Source organism: Solanum verrucosum, unplaced genomic scaffold, assembly GCF_900185275.1.
Source record: "Solanum verrucosum unplaced genomic scaffold, falcon-dt-bn FXZP01000120.1, whole genome shotgun sequence".
NCBI classification, from domain to species: Eukaryota; Viridiplantae; Streptophyta; class Magnoliopsida; order Solanales; family Solanaceae; genus Solanum; species Solanum verrucosum.
In genome coordinates, this window is record NW_026020714.1 from 1326921 (window position 1) to 1344220 (window position 17300).

The following is a 17300-nucleotide window of genomic DNA, read 5'->3' on the forward strand; positions in this document are numbered from 1 at the left end:
TAAAACAACAAACTTAAAATAACATTCAAAAGTATCTAAATCATAAATTAAAGACTTATAAAGTCTTTTAAAATTCGTTTTAAAATTTCAAAAAGTTCATAAATGTCCAGAGATCTAAATTAGGGAGTGAGATCTACATAATCATTCTTATCACTCTCGTCGTCGGTGTCATCGATAGGCGAAGTAGTAGGTCGACGAGCGAGGTTCATCACTTGTTCTTTGATTTGCTGAACGGTCTCACTCATGCTTGCTTGTTCAGCTACTCTTTTCCGCTCCGACTCTGCTAGTGCCGCTGTAAGTTTAGCTATTTGATCCGACATAGCAGCAATCTGAACACCGTCAAGTGCCTCGGCTTGACGTGACGATCCAATACCTTCTAAGCCTGACTGAAGGCGTCTACATCGTTTCGAGAGCCTAGACCATAGCATCTACCCTTGTGTGTCCCCCCTACCACTTTTTCTTTCCAAATCTGAGTGGACAGTTCAAGTGTCAATTGAACCGAACTATCTAGATTCTCAGCGACGTACCTATGAAAGTCATTCTGCATATTAAATATAAAAATTGACATTAATATATATATACATATCATAAATATATTCACTATTGATATATATTATTCATATTAAATCACTTACAACAGTTCGTTCGGCCCTTTCCTCCACCCACACATCCGGATCCGACTCATTTTCTTTCTTCCTGACATGAGTCTTTTTGAAAACCTCTGGTTCAATGGGAGTGCGTCCCAATTCTTTTTCCTATAAATAAAAACTGAAATTTATAACGATATATATGTATCAACTAATTATTTATTTTAAAGTTTGAATTAGAACTTACCATCTCTTGTGCAATTGTTCCAACCGTCTTTGCACCTCCGATGTGCAACGAGCCACCTTTAAGACTGTCTCTAGCCATTTTGACTTGATCTGATATTACCTTAAATTTGTCTGTGTTCCAATACTGACCCAATTCATCAAAAACATGAGACAACATCCAACCGGGACGTTCACCACTATCCCGAACGCTCTTTAGCCAGCTAGACAGTCTGGCAGATGCCTTCCTCTCAAATGTGGTCCCAATGATCAAATTGTACCTCGACTCCTAAGTACACATAGTCTGAAAAAAAATTGAATAACGTTAATTAAATCGATAGTAAAAAAAGTAAAGTATACAAAACTTAACTAAAAAATATATACCTTAAAATTATTAAACATTGCCTGGCGTATACTGTTTAGAATCTCGCTCCAAGAGTGATAAGGTTGTGTATAAAGTCTTCTAACACACTCTTTTAAAGCCCGGGCAGCATCCTTTGCAGGATAACACCAGCAAAACACATAATAAATATGTTAGTTCATGAATAATATATTAAAGTATAAGAAATAAATAAAATAAACTAACAAATAGATAACAAAACAAACTTACGATGATCGATCTAGCTCAATCATGACTCTACCAAGTCTGTCCTTCTGGCCAGGAGCTAAAGCAGACATCGTATCATGTGGTGTAACACTAGGAGCAGCTGTAGACGAGGGTGATACATCAGGATGCACAAAACGCTGAGTCAATGGAGGCGTACCGGCCATAGCATCTGACTGCTCGCTACTAGAATCTCCAAGCCTCATGACAGATAACTGAGGAGATGTACCTGTGGGAGATGGAGTACTTGCCGATAAAGGTCGTGCTCGACGAATAGCCTGTAAAGGTAGGTCCTTATAGCATCATGAAGGCAATGCCTGTGAAGTAGATGAAGCACAGACTGGTCGACGATAATTATGATAATATTGCCGAGGATCCGCCGTACCAAACGGAACAACAAATAAATGAGTATCATGGCTGATGCGCTCTGGCACAGAAGAAATAGATCTTGCAATATCCTCAGGATATATCGGTCTCCTAGACTTCTTCTTCTTAGCCTGTTTAGTCGGCTAACTCCAAGATTCTCGCGATGTCTATCACCGTCACCGTCTGATGACATCTGTATGCAAATTTACATGTATAATATATATAAAAATCATAAATTAAATAAAATTAGTAAAATACACTTACATATGTACTAGCTAGCTTTCATTCTACACTATTCCTCCTCGCTTGTTTCAGTTCCATCATTCTCCCATTCTTCCTCCTCAGTTGTTTCATTTTCATTATCGTCCCATTGTTCGTCATCAAATGATTCATTTTCCTCATTCTTGGATATTTCTTCCTCAACATTCAATATCTCATCATCAGATACTTCTTCTAATATGTGTTGATGATGTTGTAGTGTGGTTTCCAATTCAACATCAACTTGTTGTTGAACAATTGGAACATCATTTTGATACGCCATATCTAAGACATTGTCAATTTCAATTCTTCCCACAATCTTACTTTTTATAACAACCCACTAATCAGCTTTGTCTCTACGTAATGGATATAAAGCGTAATACACTTGTTTAGCATGTTGTGCAATAATAAAAGGATCATAACTTCTGTATTTCCTGATGTGCTTAACTTCAATTATATTATGTTGATGGTCCACCTTTGCGCCTTTATGTGATGGGTCAAACCACTCACACCAAAACAATACAATCTTCTTATTAGGCCAACCTGAATACCTCACTTCAATAATCTCTTGAATGACACTATAATATTCAATAGTTTGACCAGTACCATCAACATCACCTTGTATATAGACACCGCTATTATTTGTTTTCTTGTTCCTAGATATTTCTTCAGTTTGAAACTTAAAACCATTGACACAATACTTATTCATTGCCAGTACTTGAGATTCAGGTCCAACGGCTACTTCTTTCACTAATTGCAAATGTTGGACACTTGAGTATTCATCGTAAACCTACGCGATTGTTATTTCAAGTAATATAATTTAGTATAACATGAATATATTATTAAATACTTAGTGATTGCACACTTACATAGTTCCTCAGCCATTTGGAAAATTCTGTATAGATGGCTTCATTACCCCATGTGTTTACGAACAAGCTGATCATTTACATTAAAGTATTTCGTTAGTTAATGATCACTTATTAGTATGTAATTTAATAACATATTTTTAACACTTAGTTGACATATGATTGAATCTCTGGACAATTAAGCAAAATATGTGTCACAGCTGATTGCATTTCCATATCAGTGAAGCCTCGCTTTCTACGCTTTTTAGATCCTCGACCATTTTGATTAAGAATTAATATCGGTGGAAATAAAGGATCAATATCGCCTTTATCATTGCGATTGGGCATGTTTCTCCTACATGACACATCATGACCAAAGTAATAAGAATAAAAATCACCTGTTTCTCTCCCAATATGACCTTGAACAAATGATCCTTCGATCTTTCCCCTTTGCTTAATCGTTTGCTTTGAACTACCAATTTTTCTGCATGCATATATGTATATATATGTTAATATATAAAAGACTTGGCGAATATATATAACTTAGTGAATATTTCAAATGGATACATCCATCTTGTTTGAACCGGACCTCCGAGGCGGGCCTCTTGTACAAGGTGAATTGGAAGATGCTCCATCACATCAAAAAAACTACATGGAAATATCTTCTCCAACTTACTAGTAGTGACAAGAATATTTTCCTCCATCCTATCTAAACTACTCTCCAACAACCTTCCAGAACACAAATCTTTTAAAAAAAAGACTTATCTCTGTGATTGGTTTCCATATCCTTTCGGGTAGATGACTAAAAGCGATAGGAATTAAAGTTTCCATGAACACATGACAATCATGACTTTTCATACCTATCAATTTTCCTTCATTCATATCTACCCGCTTTCCTAAATTCGAAGCATAGCCCTTGGTCATTCTCAAATTTTTAACCCACTCAATAATTTCACGTTTCTCATCCAATGTGAATGAAAAGCTGGCTTTGGGCTTAACTACTTTACCATTCTGTAATTCCTGCAGCCATAACTCTTTTCTCCTATAATATTCCTTTATGTCCATTCTAGCTTTTGGATTGTCTTTTGTCTTACCCTTAACATCCATCACTGTGTTAAACAAATTGTCAAAGTAATTTTTTTCAATGTGTATAACATCTAGATTATGTCGTAGCAGATTGTCCTACTAATACGGCAACTCCCAAAATATGCTTTGTTTGATCCAATTATGTTCAACACCATATCCAGGAAGTCTAGAAGGTGAAACTTCTGTAACTTTAGGTAATTGAGAAATTCTCTCCCAAATTTGATGCCCTGTGAGTAATGGAGGTGGGGAGGGGGGTCAGTTTCAACCTTATTTTTCCTAAATGCATTTTTCATCTTTCTAAATTCATAGTCCATTGGCAAGAACTGGCGATGACAATCAAACCATGTATTTTTTCTGCCATGCTTTAAATTTTCCATGCAATACAGACATGCTAGCTTTCCAGCTGTCATCCAACCAGACAACATCCCGTATGCAGGAAAATCATTAATAGTCCACATTAAAGAAACATGCATGATAAAATTCTGCTTAGTTGATATATCATAAGTCAAAACGTCTTCAAACCACAATTGTTTGAGCTCATCTATCAATGGTTGTAGATAGACATCAATCAAACTTTTTGGATTTCGGGGACCTGGAATAACACAACTTAGAAAGATGTAGGGACTAGTCATGCACATTTCAGGAGGAAGATTATACGGAGTAAGAAATACCGGCCAACATGAATAAGGTGAAGCATTCTTAAAGAATGGTGTGAAGCCATCTGAACACAACCCCAATCTAACATTTCTTGGTTCACTAGCAAAATCAGAATATACATTATCAAAATGCTTTCATGCTTCACCATCAGATGGATGAGATAAGACACCCGACGACCTTCTATATTCACGATGCCATCTCATATGTGGGGCAGACCTCATCGATGCATACAACCTCTTTAACCTAGGAATGAGAGGTAGATAATGCATCGCCTAAACTGGGACCATCTTTCCAGCCGGAGTCCTCTTATAACGAGTATGTCCACAAGACTTACAATTTTCTAATTCACTATCAGTCTTGTAAAACAACATGCATCCATTAACACAACAATGAATTCTATCATACGTCAATCCTAACTTGGACACCAAACGCTTTGCTAGATGGACACAAATCGATCTTGCAAGAAAATCAATTTTGTCATCAATAGGATCAACTAATGTTGGTACTCATGCTTAACAAATATATTATTTCTAAATTTAAAGCTAAGTGTCAACACTAGATGGACACAAATCGATCTTGCAAGAAAATCAATTTTGTCATCAATAGGATCAACTAGTATTGGTACTCATGCTTAACAAACAATCGATGGACACAAAAATATTATCATAAAATTAAAGCTAAATATCAATACTAGATGGACACAAACACATTATTGAAAACAATTGTACTTGAACTTTAGAAATTTAGAAGCACCAACCTTATCTCCTACATTGATGAAAGAAGCAATATAGTCTTGTATTAACTTTTTTAAATGTTGAGCTTCCTCAGTTGCCTAGCACGAAAAGTTCTAAAATTAGTTAAATTTCAAGTTCAAGTTCTAATTATAAGTTCAAGTTCAAGTTCAAATTCTAATTTCAAGTTCAAGTTCTAATTTCAAGTTCTAAGTTCAAAGTTCAAGTTCAAATTCTTCGTGCAAGTTCTAAGTTCAAGTTCAAGTTCAAGTTCTAAGCTTAACTTTAAATTCTAAGTTCAAGTTCAAGTTCAAGTTCTAAGTTCAAGTTCATGTTCAAATTCTAAGTTCAACTTCAATAATTATTCAAACTAGTCCTAAATTCAAAATTCAAACTAGTCTTAAAATCACAAATTCAAACTAGTCCTAAAATCCCAAAATCTAACTAGTGCTAAAATCCTAAATTCAAACAACTCCTTAAATACCCTAATTCAATCTAATCTTACAATTCCAAAATCAAACTAATTAACTCAAGAAATACCGAATTTCAAACAAATCCTAAGATACCCTAATTCAAACAAACCCCAACATTAAAATTTTGATTTCACAATCAACAAACACAAACTAACAATCAAATAATCCCTAATTCAAACTAACCATCAAAAACCCCTAAATCATTCACTTACTAACTAACAATCAATAAAAAAACTAATTCAATACACTAATTAACAAATTCAATACTCAAATTTCAAGTTCTAAGTTCAAGTTCAAGTTCAAGTTCTAATTCTAAGTTCAAGTTCAAGTTCTAATTTCAACATCAAGTTCTAAGTTTAACTTCAAATTCTAAGTTCAAGTTCAAGTTCTAATTTCAAGTTCAAGTTCTAAGTTTAACTTCAAATTCTAAGTTCAAGTTCAAGTTCTAAGTTTAACTTCAAATTCTAAGTTCAAGTTCAAGTTCTAAGTTTAACTTCAAATTCTAAGTTCAAGTTCAAGTTCAAATTCTAAGTTCAACTTCAATAATAATTCAAACTAGTTCTAAATTCAAAATTCAAACTAGTCTTAAAATCACAAATTCAAACTAGTCCTAAAATCCCAAAATCTAACTAGTGCTAAAATCCTAAATTCAAACAACTCCTTAAATACCCTAATTCAATCTAATCTTACAATTCCAAAATTAAACTAATTAACTCAAGAAATACCGAATTTCAAACAAATCCTAAGATATCCTAATTCAAACAAACCCCAACATTAAAATTTTCATTTCACAATCAACAAACACAAACTAACAATCAAATAATCCCTAATTCAAACTAACCATCAAAAACCCCTAAATCATTCACTTACTAACTAACAATCAATCAAACTAACAGTCAATAAAAAAAACTAATTCAATACACTAATTAACAAATTCAATACTCAAATTGAAAGAAATTAAAAATAATATTATGAAAACCTAACCTTCAATTAAAGGAGAAGGGCAGTGGATCGAGGTCGAGGTCGAGGTCAGTTGGCCGGAGATGTTGTTGCTCTCCTCACCGGCTGCTGATGTTGATTGCTTGGAGCTCGCTGGCCGGAGCAGTTGAGGGAGAGACAGAGCAGCGAACTTTCGCTGATTGGAGAGACGAGAGAGAGGCGGCGATTTGTCTCGCCGTTCTCGCCGGTGAGAAGAGACGGGAGGGAGCAAGGAGAGAAGAGATGAGAAGATGAGGGCGGCAGGAGGAGGGCGACGGGAGGAGGCTGGGCTGCTTGAGAGAGAAGAAAAGAATGAGTTTTCAAAATTAGAGGGTTTGGTCTTTTTTTAGGTCAAAGTAGGAAGGTTAGGTAGATTTAATTTGAGCCATTGAATTAGTTAAGATGAGCGGCTAGGATTTGATCTAGGATTCACTTAAAGGATGGATGGTTAAGATTTAAACTAATGTTTCAAGATTTGGACAAAAAGGGTTATAATTGCAATGAATGAATGGCTAAAATTGCAACTAAAATTGATATAAGAGGCTATAATTCAAAAACGAAATTGGATTGAGGTGGCTAGAATTGCAATGAATTGAATAAGGAAAAAGCTAAAATTGAAAGGAATTAGATTAGAATGGGCTAAAAATTAAATGATTTCGAGAAAAATTAAAGAAATGCTATCCAATTAAAATAGTACAAATATTATAACATTTTATATAATAAAAATCACTTAAATTTTAAAACATTTGAATAAAATAATTATTCCGAGTTTTACTTATAATTTTAAAAATATTTTAATAATATTTACGATAATTTTATAAAGCATGCAAACTAAAATATATAATTTTTAGACAAAATCGATTAAAAATTTAAACTCGGAATAGTTTTAAAAAAACACGTATTTAACCAAATAGCACTTCCGAAAGGGTTATAGGTCTGTCAAAATTGGATGTCAACATACTGACATCGTGAAGTCGATATTATCTAAATAAAATAATTATTTAAATATACCGACCTCTTGAGGCTGATTTTATTAATTAAAATTACATATACATATACATACATACATACATACATACATACATACATATATATATATAAGCCAAACACATATACAACCCTCAAACTTGCCCTCATTTTTCATTTTGGCACTCCAACTTAGCCTTGTTCCATTTTAACCCTTAAACTACATTTTTTCTGTACCATTTAACACTTATACTAATTTTTATGATTTGTTTTTATTTATGTTCTTCAATTGCAATTTCTTATTTTAAAAAAAACAGATGTATGCCTGTTAATTAAAAAAATTAAACATTCGCGAACGAACATAAATTTTTTCAAACAATAATATTATTTTTTGATATTTCTCTGTATTTTTGCATGAAAATAAATTGACGAAAGTTCTTTGATTTTCTTTCTTAAACATTCAATCAAATTAAATAACATTACTTGTTTATTTTTTCTTATCATCTAGGCTATCTAAATTTAACGCAAATACTCACTTTTAATTTTTAATATAAATCAATACGAATAAAAAAATCCATCTTCAAAAAGACTCGACTGACTTAGTTAATAACACTACTAAAAAAAGACTCTTGTTAATTGCTAATAACACTACTAAACAATGTTAAAACTCGACTGACTTTGTTAGGTTGTCAGTGATTTTAAAGAAAGAAAACCAACACAATTTCGTCGGTTATTTTTCACACAAAAATACATAACACTCTTAAAAAAATTATTATTTTTAAAAAGAATTATTTTTTGTTAATTTTTAATCTTTTAACTAAAATTAAATGACACATGTCGATTTAAAATAAGAAGTTGCAATTGAAGAATATATATAAAAATAAATAAATCATAAAAATAGTATTTCGTGTTAAAATGGAACATAAAAAATGGAGTTCAAGGGTTAAAATGGAACAAGGCTAAGATAAAGTGCCAAAATGAAAAATGTGGACAAGTTAGAGGGGTTGTATATGTGTTTGGCCATATATATATGTATAATTTAACTACACATTAACAAAAGTTTAATTTAATAAATTTAATTTATCGATCAAGTTAATTTTATAAATTTAAATTATATACCTTCTAATTATATAAATTTAATTTTATTGATCAACAAAAGTTTATCAATATCAAATTTAATATATAAATCTCCTTGAATTGATCATCGGTATTTCTTTAATTGATAATGTATTTCATATCTGAACCACTAGTATATAAGACTTGATTTGTTAAACTACTCGAGGAATATATATATAATTAATCAACGTATTTCATACTCCGATGAAGTATCCTTTACATGTCATCATAATTAGGAGGTGATCACTACACTTGACATCCATTCAAGATCGAACGTATATAATAATACTATCTCGCATTTCATACTGGAATGGATTATATGTTAGCTCTTCACCTCTACTACATCATGACATGAGATATTAAGTTTATGATTAGACGACGGACTGATATGATTTGTACATTACTCTATAAATATAAGTATAATTATCTCCTAATTCATATCAACACAGTTTCATACTCTAAATATGGATTATAGATATTTTTTTATTTATTTAATGAATTCTAACATTTTATTTGTAAAAATATACAAAATTGTTACACTTTTTGAATAATTAATTGTAGGTGTAAAATGAAATTTTAATATTATGCACAATAGAAAAATTATGATTAATAGGAATATTTTAAACATACCGACCTCCGGATGTCGCTTTTATTAAAAGCAATTAGATATAATAAAAAATACCGACCTCATGAGGTAGGTATCACATTAAATTTTAAGATAAATAAAAAGTAATCATGTTAATTAAATAATATTGACATCGGGAGGTCGGTATTTTATATTAAATTATTTTTTAACTTATATAAAACCGTCATTCGGAGGACGATTTATTTAAAGTTAATTGAAAATATTAATTTATTACATACTATTTAATTTTACTGACATCTGGAAGTCGGTATTATAATTTTTTTTGTTTTTTATTTTACACAAAACCATTCTCCGGAAGATGATTTAAAAAAAATTAAATCAATATATTTCTCAATTTTGTTTTTTATATGGAGAAATGGAGAAAATCGCGTCTGCTAGTGCAGATATTTTTAAAAAAGCGACGGACAACGTCTCTATGTCCGTCGGTTTTTTAAAAAAATGTTTGACCAACATTTTGACCAAAAAGCGACAGACTAAGAGACATTGTCCGTCGCTTTCTTAAAATATTTGACCAGATATTTTGACCAAGAAGCGACGGACATAAAGATGTTGTCCGTCGCTAATTTAAAAATAATTAAACAATTAAAATTAATAAAAAGCGACGGACTGCGTCACTATCTATATAAAATAATTAATTAGCAAAAATTCGCAAAAAAAGCGACGGACTAAGCGATGCCGTTCGTCGCTTTTAAACAAAAATTAAAAAAAAATATTTTAATTAAAAAGCGACGGACTAAGAGACGTTGTCCGTCGCTTTTTAAAAATGTTTGACTAGATATTTTGACCAAAAAGCGACGGACTAAGAGATGCCGTCCGTCGCTTTTTTAAAAACTAATTAATAAAATAAAATAAATTAAAACGACGGACAGCGTGATTATTGTTTAATTTATAAATAATTATTTTTAATAAAAAGCGACGGACGACGTCTCTATATATATTAAATAAATTATTATTAATTATATATATATTTAGCGCAAAAATCCGTAAAAAAAGCGACGGACTAAGAGATGCAGTCCGTCGCTTTTAGTAAAATAATTTAAAAAATAATTATTTTAATTAAAGAGCGACGGACGACATCTCTTAGTAGTTTTTAGCAGTTTTTTAGTAGTGAATAAAAAGAACACCAGGAATTAACAAGGTTCGGCAAACTTTTGTTTGCTTTTGCCTATTTTTCGGACACAACCAACCAATATGTATTTCACTCCAAAAGAATACAAGTGAAATACTACAAGAGAGAAAGAAGATCAAATGCATTTGAAGATGAGAAGTGAGAGGTGTGTTACGAATGAATTAGAAAATGTCAAGATTTACCTTGTGAAACCATTTTATGGTTCACCTAAATTTCACCTACAAAATGTGCTATCTTGACTTTTGTACCAATAAAGAATTATCTTCCTAACTATCAAATCTTCACATTAATTCATTTTTGAATCTTGTCAAATTTAACACCTTTAACCTCGAGAGCTTGATTTGTACAGTGTATGCTTTAATACATCGCTAGAATTGAAACAAGAAGAGTTGTTTCCTACTTGTTTGATAAAATGTCTGAAAGGGATCATGGCCAAGTAGTACATGTATTCATTGAAATTAAGCAAGTTGGAAATGGGTGGGTTGTTTCCATATGGGATAAGTTTGAAGAACCTAAAGTTAGCTGGTCACACGAATAATTTTCGAGAAATTTTGATGGATATGACTAGCATATTTTGTTTGCATAGATGTTGTGATAACATCTATGGAGGCAGTGGTTTATGCATTAATTCTATTTGTTCAATTGCTACCATTCCAACATATAGCCATGTTTACACTGGTATAGGCTGCCTCTCCTTAGACGTAACAACATCGTCCAATAAAGAGATTATGTTAATTTTGCAGGGACTCTAAAAGGTCAGTGTACAATCTGCAATGTATTCTGGTGCTCTTGAACTTCTGTAGTCCATTATCTGAAGGCAAAGTTAGCTCGAATGTTGTTCATATAGTTTTTCTGTTGATGGAGAAACTTACACTACACACCTTAAACTCGAGGTCTATGCTTAACATTAAGGAAGTAGATTGTTGTTTCCTTGCTATGGAATTGTATTATTTGATTGCTACAAAACCCGAAACTTGATGTCTCCCACATCAATTACAGTTTGATTCGGGCATATCCTTCTTGAAGAAATATTGTTAAGGCTACACACCCGTAGAGACAATTCAGGTATTTCTTTGGTCTATGAATTGTATCTGATATGTTCTGCACATAAATTTAATGATTGTTTTCTCTGAATGGGGTAAATTCAAAGGTAATTCTATTATTAGTGTTGCACTAGTTATGGTGGAGATCATCTTTGTTGTGCAGCTAATCAAATATTGTATTATAATATACTAGGATTATTTTGCTGATGCCGCCAACTAAACGACCCCTTAGGATGTTGCATATGTAACAACTTTTGAGAGAGTGTTGAGTTTAGAATCATGACAATACATATTTTGGATGGAAAAGAGTTGTGAAAGTAGCAGCTAAACATAATGACTTAAACACATATCTAATGAAAATACCAAAATTCAGACCTCCACTTGTACTGACTATGCCATTACAACTTAAGATGCAGGAGTTTATCCATAAGTTAGGCTTCCATTCATTCTAGTTCTGATATTACCGTCAACTCTTGCGTAGAAGGGCCAACGTGAGTGGTGTTTCTTGTTGTAAAAGGAGGAGGAACAGTTAGATTGCTCCCATCTCCTTCTAGCATTTGAGTAACAACTTTGATGGATGGCCGATCTGTCGCATTCCATTGGATGCACCAAAGTCCTATAACAGCCAATTTCCTTACAAGTATAACATCATCATCTTCCTCAATCCTGATTTTCAACTCTTCTCCTTGATTCAGCCGCTGTTGAATCCACTCGGGAAAGTTCATTTGGCTAGTATCCGCCTTTGCATCAAAATTCTTCCTCCCTCCAACCATTTCAAGTAGCATCATTCCAAAGCTATAGACATCAGATTTATGAGACGCTTTTCCGAAATTGCTTGACAACACTTCTGGTGCAATATAACCCATGGTTCCTCTAGCTTCAGTCATAGTGACAACACTTTTCTCTTTAGAGCATAACTTGGCAAGACCAAAATCAGAGATTTTTGGGTTCAAGTTATGGTCTAACAGAATATTTTGAGGCTTGATATCGAAATGAAGGATTTGTTGGTCACATCCTTGATGAAGATACTCCAGCCCTTTTGCTATTCCCATAGCAATATCATGAAGCTTCTTCCAAGTAAGGGTGATATTATCTTTGAAACTTGTCGGAAAAATGAGCTTGTCAAGTGACTGATTTGGCAAGTATTCAAACACTAGAGCTCTTCTAACTCCATCAGCACAAAAGCCAACTAGGCAAACCACGTTGACATGATGGATTTTCCCCATTGCTGCAACTTCATTAATAAATTCTTTCCCATTTCCTTCAGAATCATTGAGAACTTTTACAGCAACATGAATTTCATTCGAAAGTGTTCCTTTATAAACGATCCCATAAGCTCCCTCTCCCAATATTTCCTGAAACAGATTTGCTATCTTTTTAATATCTGCATAAGTATATCTAGTCGGTCTGCGAGCTCTGTAGTCTTCCAAAAACTTTTCAACTCTGGCTTGATTCTCTCTTTCAATTTTGCTTGAGCTATAACACTCATAGAATGCCATCATAATAATTCCCAAAAGAATGAGACCTATAACTCCACCAGCAATCAGTGGTTTCTTTACTGTGCCTGCCAGAATTAACACAATTTTTTTGTTATGGAAAAGAGAAGTACATGATGATGGCATTAAAGAAAGGTTTGTCAATACCTTTTGTAGTAAATGGTCGATCGAAACACTGAGTAGTCAGTTGTTTAGTATAGTTCTTGAAGCCACAATCCTTTTCAAGACCTTCACAGTAGCTACAGATTGGATTAAGCCAACTGAGTGTTATCAGACTGTAAATTGTATCCAAGGGAATAGACAGAATTTCATGAATCTTTTTGCAAGTTGTAGGGGGGAGTGAATCCAAAGAGTAGTAAACAGCAAATATTGCTTTGTCAGAGGCACAAGCTGTTCCTATGTTCCGATAATCTGCTGGCAGACCAGAACATTTGAAAATTGAAAAATCACCTAGTGTAAGATAAGGTTCAACAGTGAAGAAGAAAGGAGATGCTGATAAATTAAGGTGCAATAGCTTGAGAATGAGACAACGTTCAGGATCATAAAGGCTAATCTGTTGAGACATATAATCAATATCTCCTACAGATAGTATAAGTGAATTGGGAAGTGTGAGTATGGTTTGGTTTTCGCGGTCACAAGATAACTCGAAGCCTGGATAACCACAATATTCTGGCTGGTGGCGAAGCCTGAAAGGAAAATGAATGTTAGGGCCATAACTTCCACACCTGGATTCTCTGCAATCATATGCTCCACACCAACCATAGCCAACAATACCATGATGATGGAAAGTAAGTACAAGAGGAAAAAGATGGTCATCTCGACTGACACGACTTGTAGACTCCCTATGACACGACCAGCTTTGATACCAAGTTTATCACGCCCCAAACCTGGGGAGGCAGCAGGTAATTTGTTCCAGTGGAAACTTGCTGTTGTTATAGTGGCAAATTAGAGTTGAGGACTTGGATTAATCTGTTTGCAGTAATAATTAAATAAAGATTATGTTGGAATGGCTTGCAAAGCATTTGTTGGAAATAACTATTGGACCAGGTCTCATTATCTCATTAGCTTGTCCTCATCCTAACCTTAAAAAGAAAACGCGCTACATCTTCTAGAGGATATCTTGGTTGTGGACAAAGGATATTCATCAGCTTCATGAGGAATTATGCAATGAGAGATGTCACTCTTTCTTGACAACGGCTTGGATTTTTCTTTCATTTAGTCAAGAAAAGTATTGTGCCTTGCATCATGCTGACTTCCCTTACATCATGAAGACTTGACTCATTAATCAAGAAAAAGTTTTGTGCCTCCATGATTGACTTACTGACTTCCCTTACTTCATGAAGACTTGCCATTTTAGGATTCATTGGTATCCGTGGGCCGGGATGAAACATAGATCTTCTTGACTGCTAACTTGCAGTGTTTGGCACATACATACAGTTAACCATAAAATATAATGTCTGGAGAAACCAAGATTCTTCTTACAATCCTCATATTCATGCAGCTCTCAGGAACCCCATTTGCAGATCAGAGACAGCAGTGTGTCCCCTCTAGTTGTGGGCATATTCATAACATCAGTTATCCCTTTAGATTAAAAAGTGATCCGAAGCACTGCGGCGATGAAAATTATGAATTGAGCTGTGAAGAAAATCGCGCCATATTCACAATATTTCCACATAATTGGTATGGATCACTGAACTACTATGTTCAAGCCATCAATTACGCTAACTCCACTATCCGTCTTGTAGATCCTGGTATAAGAGAACAAGTTATCTGCTCTCTTCCTCAGAATTCGATTACGTTTTACACTATCCCTCTTGGTTTTAATCTTATTATTAGGCCTGATTTTGTTCATTTAACAGTACCAATTACTCTCTTCAGCTGTCCATTTGCCTTAAATTCTCCAGTTTTTGTGGAAATCACTAATTGTCTCAACAGGAGTTATGCTTCCAATGTATCTTCTGATTTATTTAAGGGACACACGTATGCAACCATGACTGAATTATCACCATCCGATTTGAAAGTCGGGTGTAGTGTAGACCTCATGTCAATGACTTCATGGCGTATTCAGGATGCAAATGCTGTCATTTCTATTGTAAGTTTGCATAATGCTTTGGCATATGGATTTGAGATTTCATGGTTTCGTCACGTTTACTGTCACAAGTGCCCCCTTGAATATAGATGTGATGGTGAAAATTCAACGGATGTTCGTTGTGTGGATGTCAGCTGCAAAGCTTACAATTTTAGATTCTTCAAAACATCATGTGGTAAGAACATTCCCAATGTCATGCTTAGAATATAAGACACTTCTAGTAATTTTTCTGTGCAAGTCTTAACTGTTTTTCTTTTTTCGGTTCTGTATTTTCTCTTTGGATGACCACAATCAAGTTGGTCAAAGACATGTTCTCCGCGTTCTTGCAAGTAAGCAGTCGTACTTCTATTGTCAATTCTGTTTTATATAACGGTAATTAGTTGCAAGTTAGATTAACTGTGTTATTCATTGTTTGTGTTTTTGCAGCAATCATCCCATGGATACTTCCCATAGCTGGTAAGTCACATCTTTCGTCTTTCAAATTTATTACTAGAAATCATTCTAATGTCGAAATGATGTTATTGTAATAACCTCTACGTAACATAAGTCATAACACCTTGGTTATATTATCCTACCTTTGGTTAGAAGTATTAGTCAGTTTCAGAATTATTTATACCAAATTTTTCTTGCTTATTTGTAATGGTTGTACACAGGGCTTAGCATTGTGGCAAGAATCGTTCTATTCCCATGCATAGTTGTATTTCTAATGATTGAGTTACGAAGAAGGCATTTGTCGATTTATGACGCAATTGAAAGTTTCCTGCACGGTGAGAACAATTTTGCGCCAATTAGATATTCCAACTCCAACATAAGAAAGATGACTAGGAACTTTAAAGAGAAACTAGGCCAAGGAGGTTATGGTTCAGTATATAAAGGCAAGCTTCAAAGTGGTCCTAATGTAGCAGTGAAGATCTTGAGCAAGCCCAAAGCTGATGGGCAAGACTTCATCAACGAGGTTGCCACAATCGGGAGGATTCATCATGTTAACGTAGTACAACTTATTGGCTATTGTGCTGAGAGATGTAAGCATGCTCTCGTGTATGACTTCATGCCTAACGGATCCCTTGAAAAGTACATCACACCTCGAGAAGGAGGTGCTGAACTATTAAGTTGGGAAAGAAAGTTTGAAATTGCTCTTGGAGTTGCTCGAGGTATTGAATATTTGCATCGAGGTTGTGACATCCAAATTCTACATTTTGACATCAAGCCACACAACATACTTTTGGATGAGAATTTCATTCCAAAACTATCTGATTTTGGTCTTGCAAAATCATACCCGACAGATGAGAGCATTGTTACTCTAACAGCAGCCAGGGGAACAATTGGTTATGTAGCTCCAGAGTTGATCAACAGAAGCATTGGTCCAATATCTTATAAGGCAGATGTCTATAGCTTTGGAATGTTACTCATTGATATCTTAGGCTTGAAAACAAACTCAGCAGCCAGAGAGGATATGTCAAGCCAGTACTTCCCACATTGGATTTATGATCAACTTGACAAGGGAAAGGAGATTGAAGTACTAGATGAGACACATGATGACGTAAAGAAGCTGACTTTAGTTGCTTTGTGGTGCATACAAATGAATCCACTGGATCGTCCCTCAATGACTAGAGTAGTGGAAATGCTTGAAGGCGAATTACAAGCATTGCAAACGCCTCCCAGGCCTTCTGAATCGCGGGTACCATGTTCGTTGGAATTCAATCTAATTAGTTCTTCAATAAGCTCTACTGAGTCTGTGAAGTTGCTTGAGAGTTATTCTAAATCTGCAAAAATAGATGTAATTGTTGCTTGAAGATTTTGCTTGTTTAATTCCAAAAGCGGGATCTGGGGAGGGTAGTGGGGAGGGTAGAGTGTACACAGACCTTACTATTATCTCGAACTTTATTTGAAGTTACCAATCAATGTTAACTAAACATTGTTACATGCAACTATTTTATTCATGATCTGATTATATAAATATTCTGTATATCATTAATGTATAAAACCTAAACTTTTTGAATTTGAAACA

At 34.1% G+C, this 17300-nt stretch overlaps 6 protein-coding genes across 8 annotated transcripts in view; 5 read left to right on the top strand and 1 right to left on the bottom strand.

The window, feature by feature from the left end:
- LOC125812543 (phenylacetaldehyde reductase-like) overlaps positions 1-17300 on the top strand; it is a 186777-nt gene that overhangs the window by 127332 nt on the left and 42145 nt on the right. The window lies entirely within an intron of this gene.
- LOC125812531 (probable NAD kinase 1) overlaps positions 1-17300 on the top strand; it is a 129195-nt gene that overhangs the window by 94909 nt on the left and 16986 nt on the right. The window lies entirely within an intron of this gene.
- LOC125812544 (phenylacetaldehyde reductase-like) overlaps positions 1-17300 on the top strand; it is a 140267-nt gene that overhangs the window by 91966 nt on the left and 31001 nt on the right. The window lies entirely within an intron of this gene.
- Positions 12147-14115, bottom strand: LOC125812532 (rust resistance kinase Lr10-like). The gene is made up of 2 exons (XM_049492007.1): positions 13351-14115; positions 12147-13271 (listed from the first exon to the last, which is right to left on the bottom strand). Exons 1-2 carry the CDS (start codon positions 13766-13768, stop codon positions 12151-12153), a joined length of 1539 nt encoding a protein of 512 aa, XP_049347964.1. The 5' UTR covers positions 13769-14115; the 3' UTR covers positions 12147-12150.
- LOC125812506 (uncharacterized) lies at positions 14657-15502 on the top strand. Its single transcript, XM_049491983.1, has one exon. The coding sequence runs from the start codon at positions 14657-14659 to the stop codon at positions 15500-15502; it is 846 nt and encodes a 281-aa protein (XP_049347940.1).
- LOC125812507 (rust resistance kinase Lr10-like) lies at positions 15572-17084 on the top strand. Its single transcript, XM_049491984.1, has 3 exons — positions 15572-15621; positions 15719-15748; positions 15946-17084. The coding sequence occupies exon 3, from the start codon at positions 15999-16001 to the stop codon at positions 17082-17084; it is 1086 nt and encodes a 361-aa protein (XP_049347941.1). The 5' UTR covers positions 15572-15621; positions 15719-15748; positions 15946-15998.

Excerpts from the sequence above, each read along its gene's own strand:
- LOC125812532 (XM_049492007.1), bottom strand. The coding sequence starts at position 13,768 with ATGTCTCAACAGATTAGCCTTTATGATCCTGAACGTTGTCTCATTCTC. Across the intron at positions 13,272-13,350 it reads TCGACCATTTACTACAAAAG|GCACAGTAAAGAAACCACTG; the intron begins GTATTGACAAAC and ends TAATTCTGGCAG.
- LOC125812506 (XM_049491983.1), top strand. The coding sequence starts at position 14,657 with ATGTCTGGAGAAACCAAGATTCTTCTTACAATCCTCATATTCATGCAG.
- LOC125812507 (XM_049491984.1), top strand. The coding sequence starts at position 15,999 with ATGATTGAGTTACGAAGAAGGCATTTGTCGATTTATGACGCAATTGAA.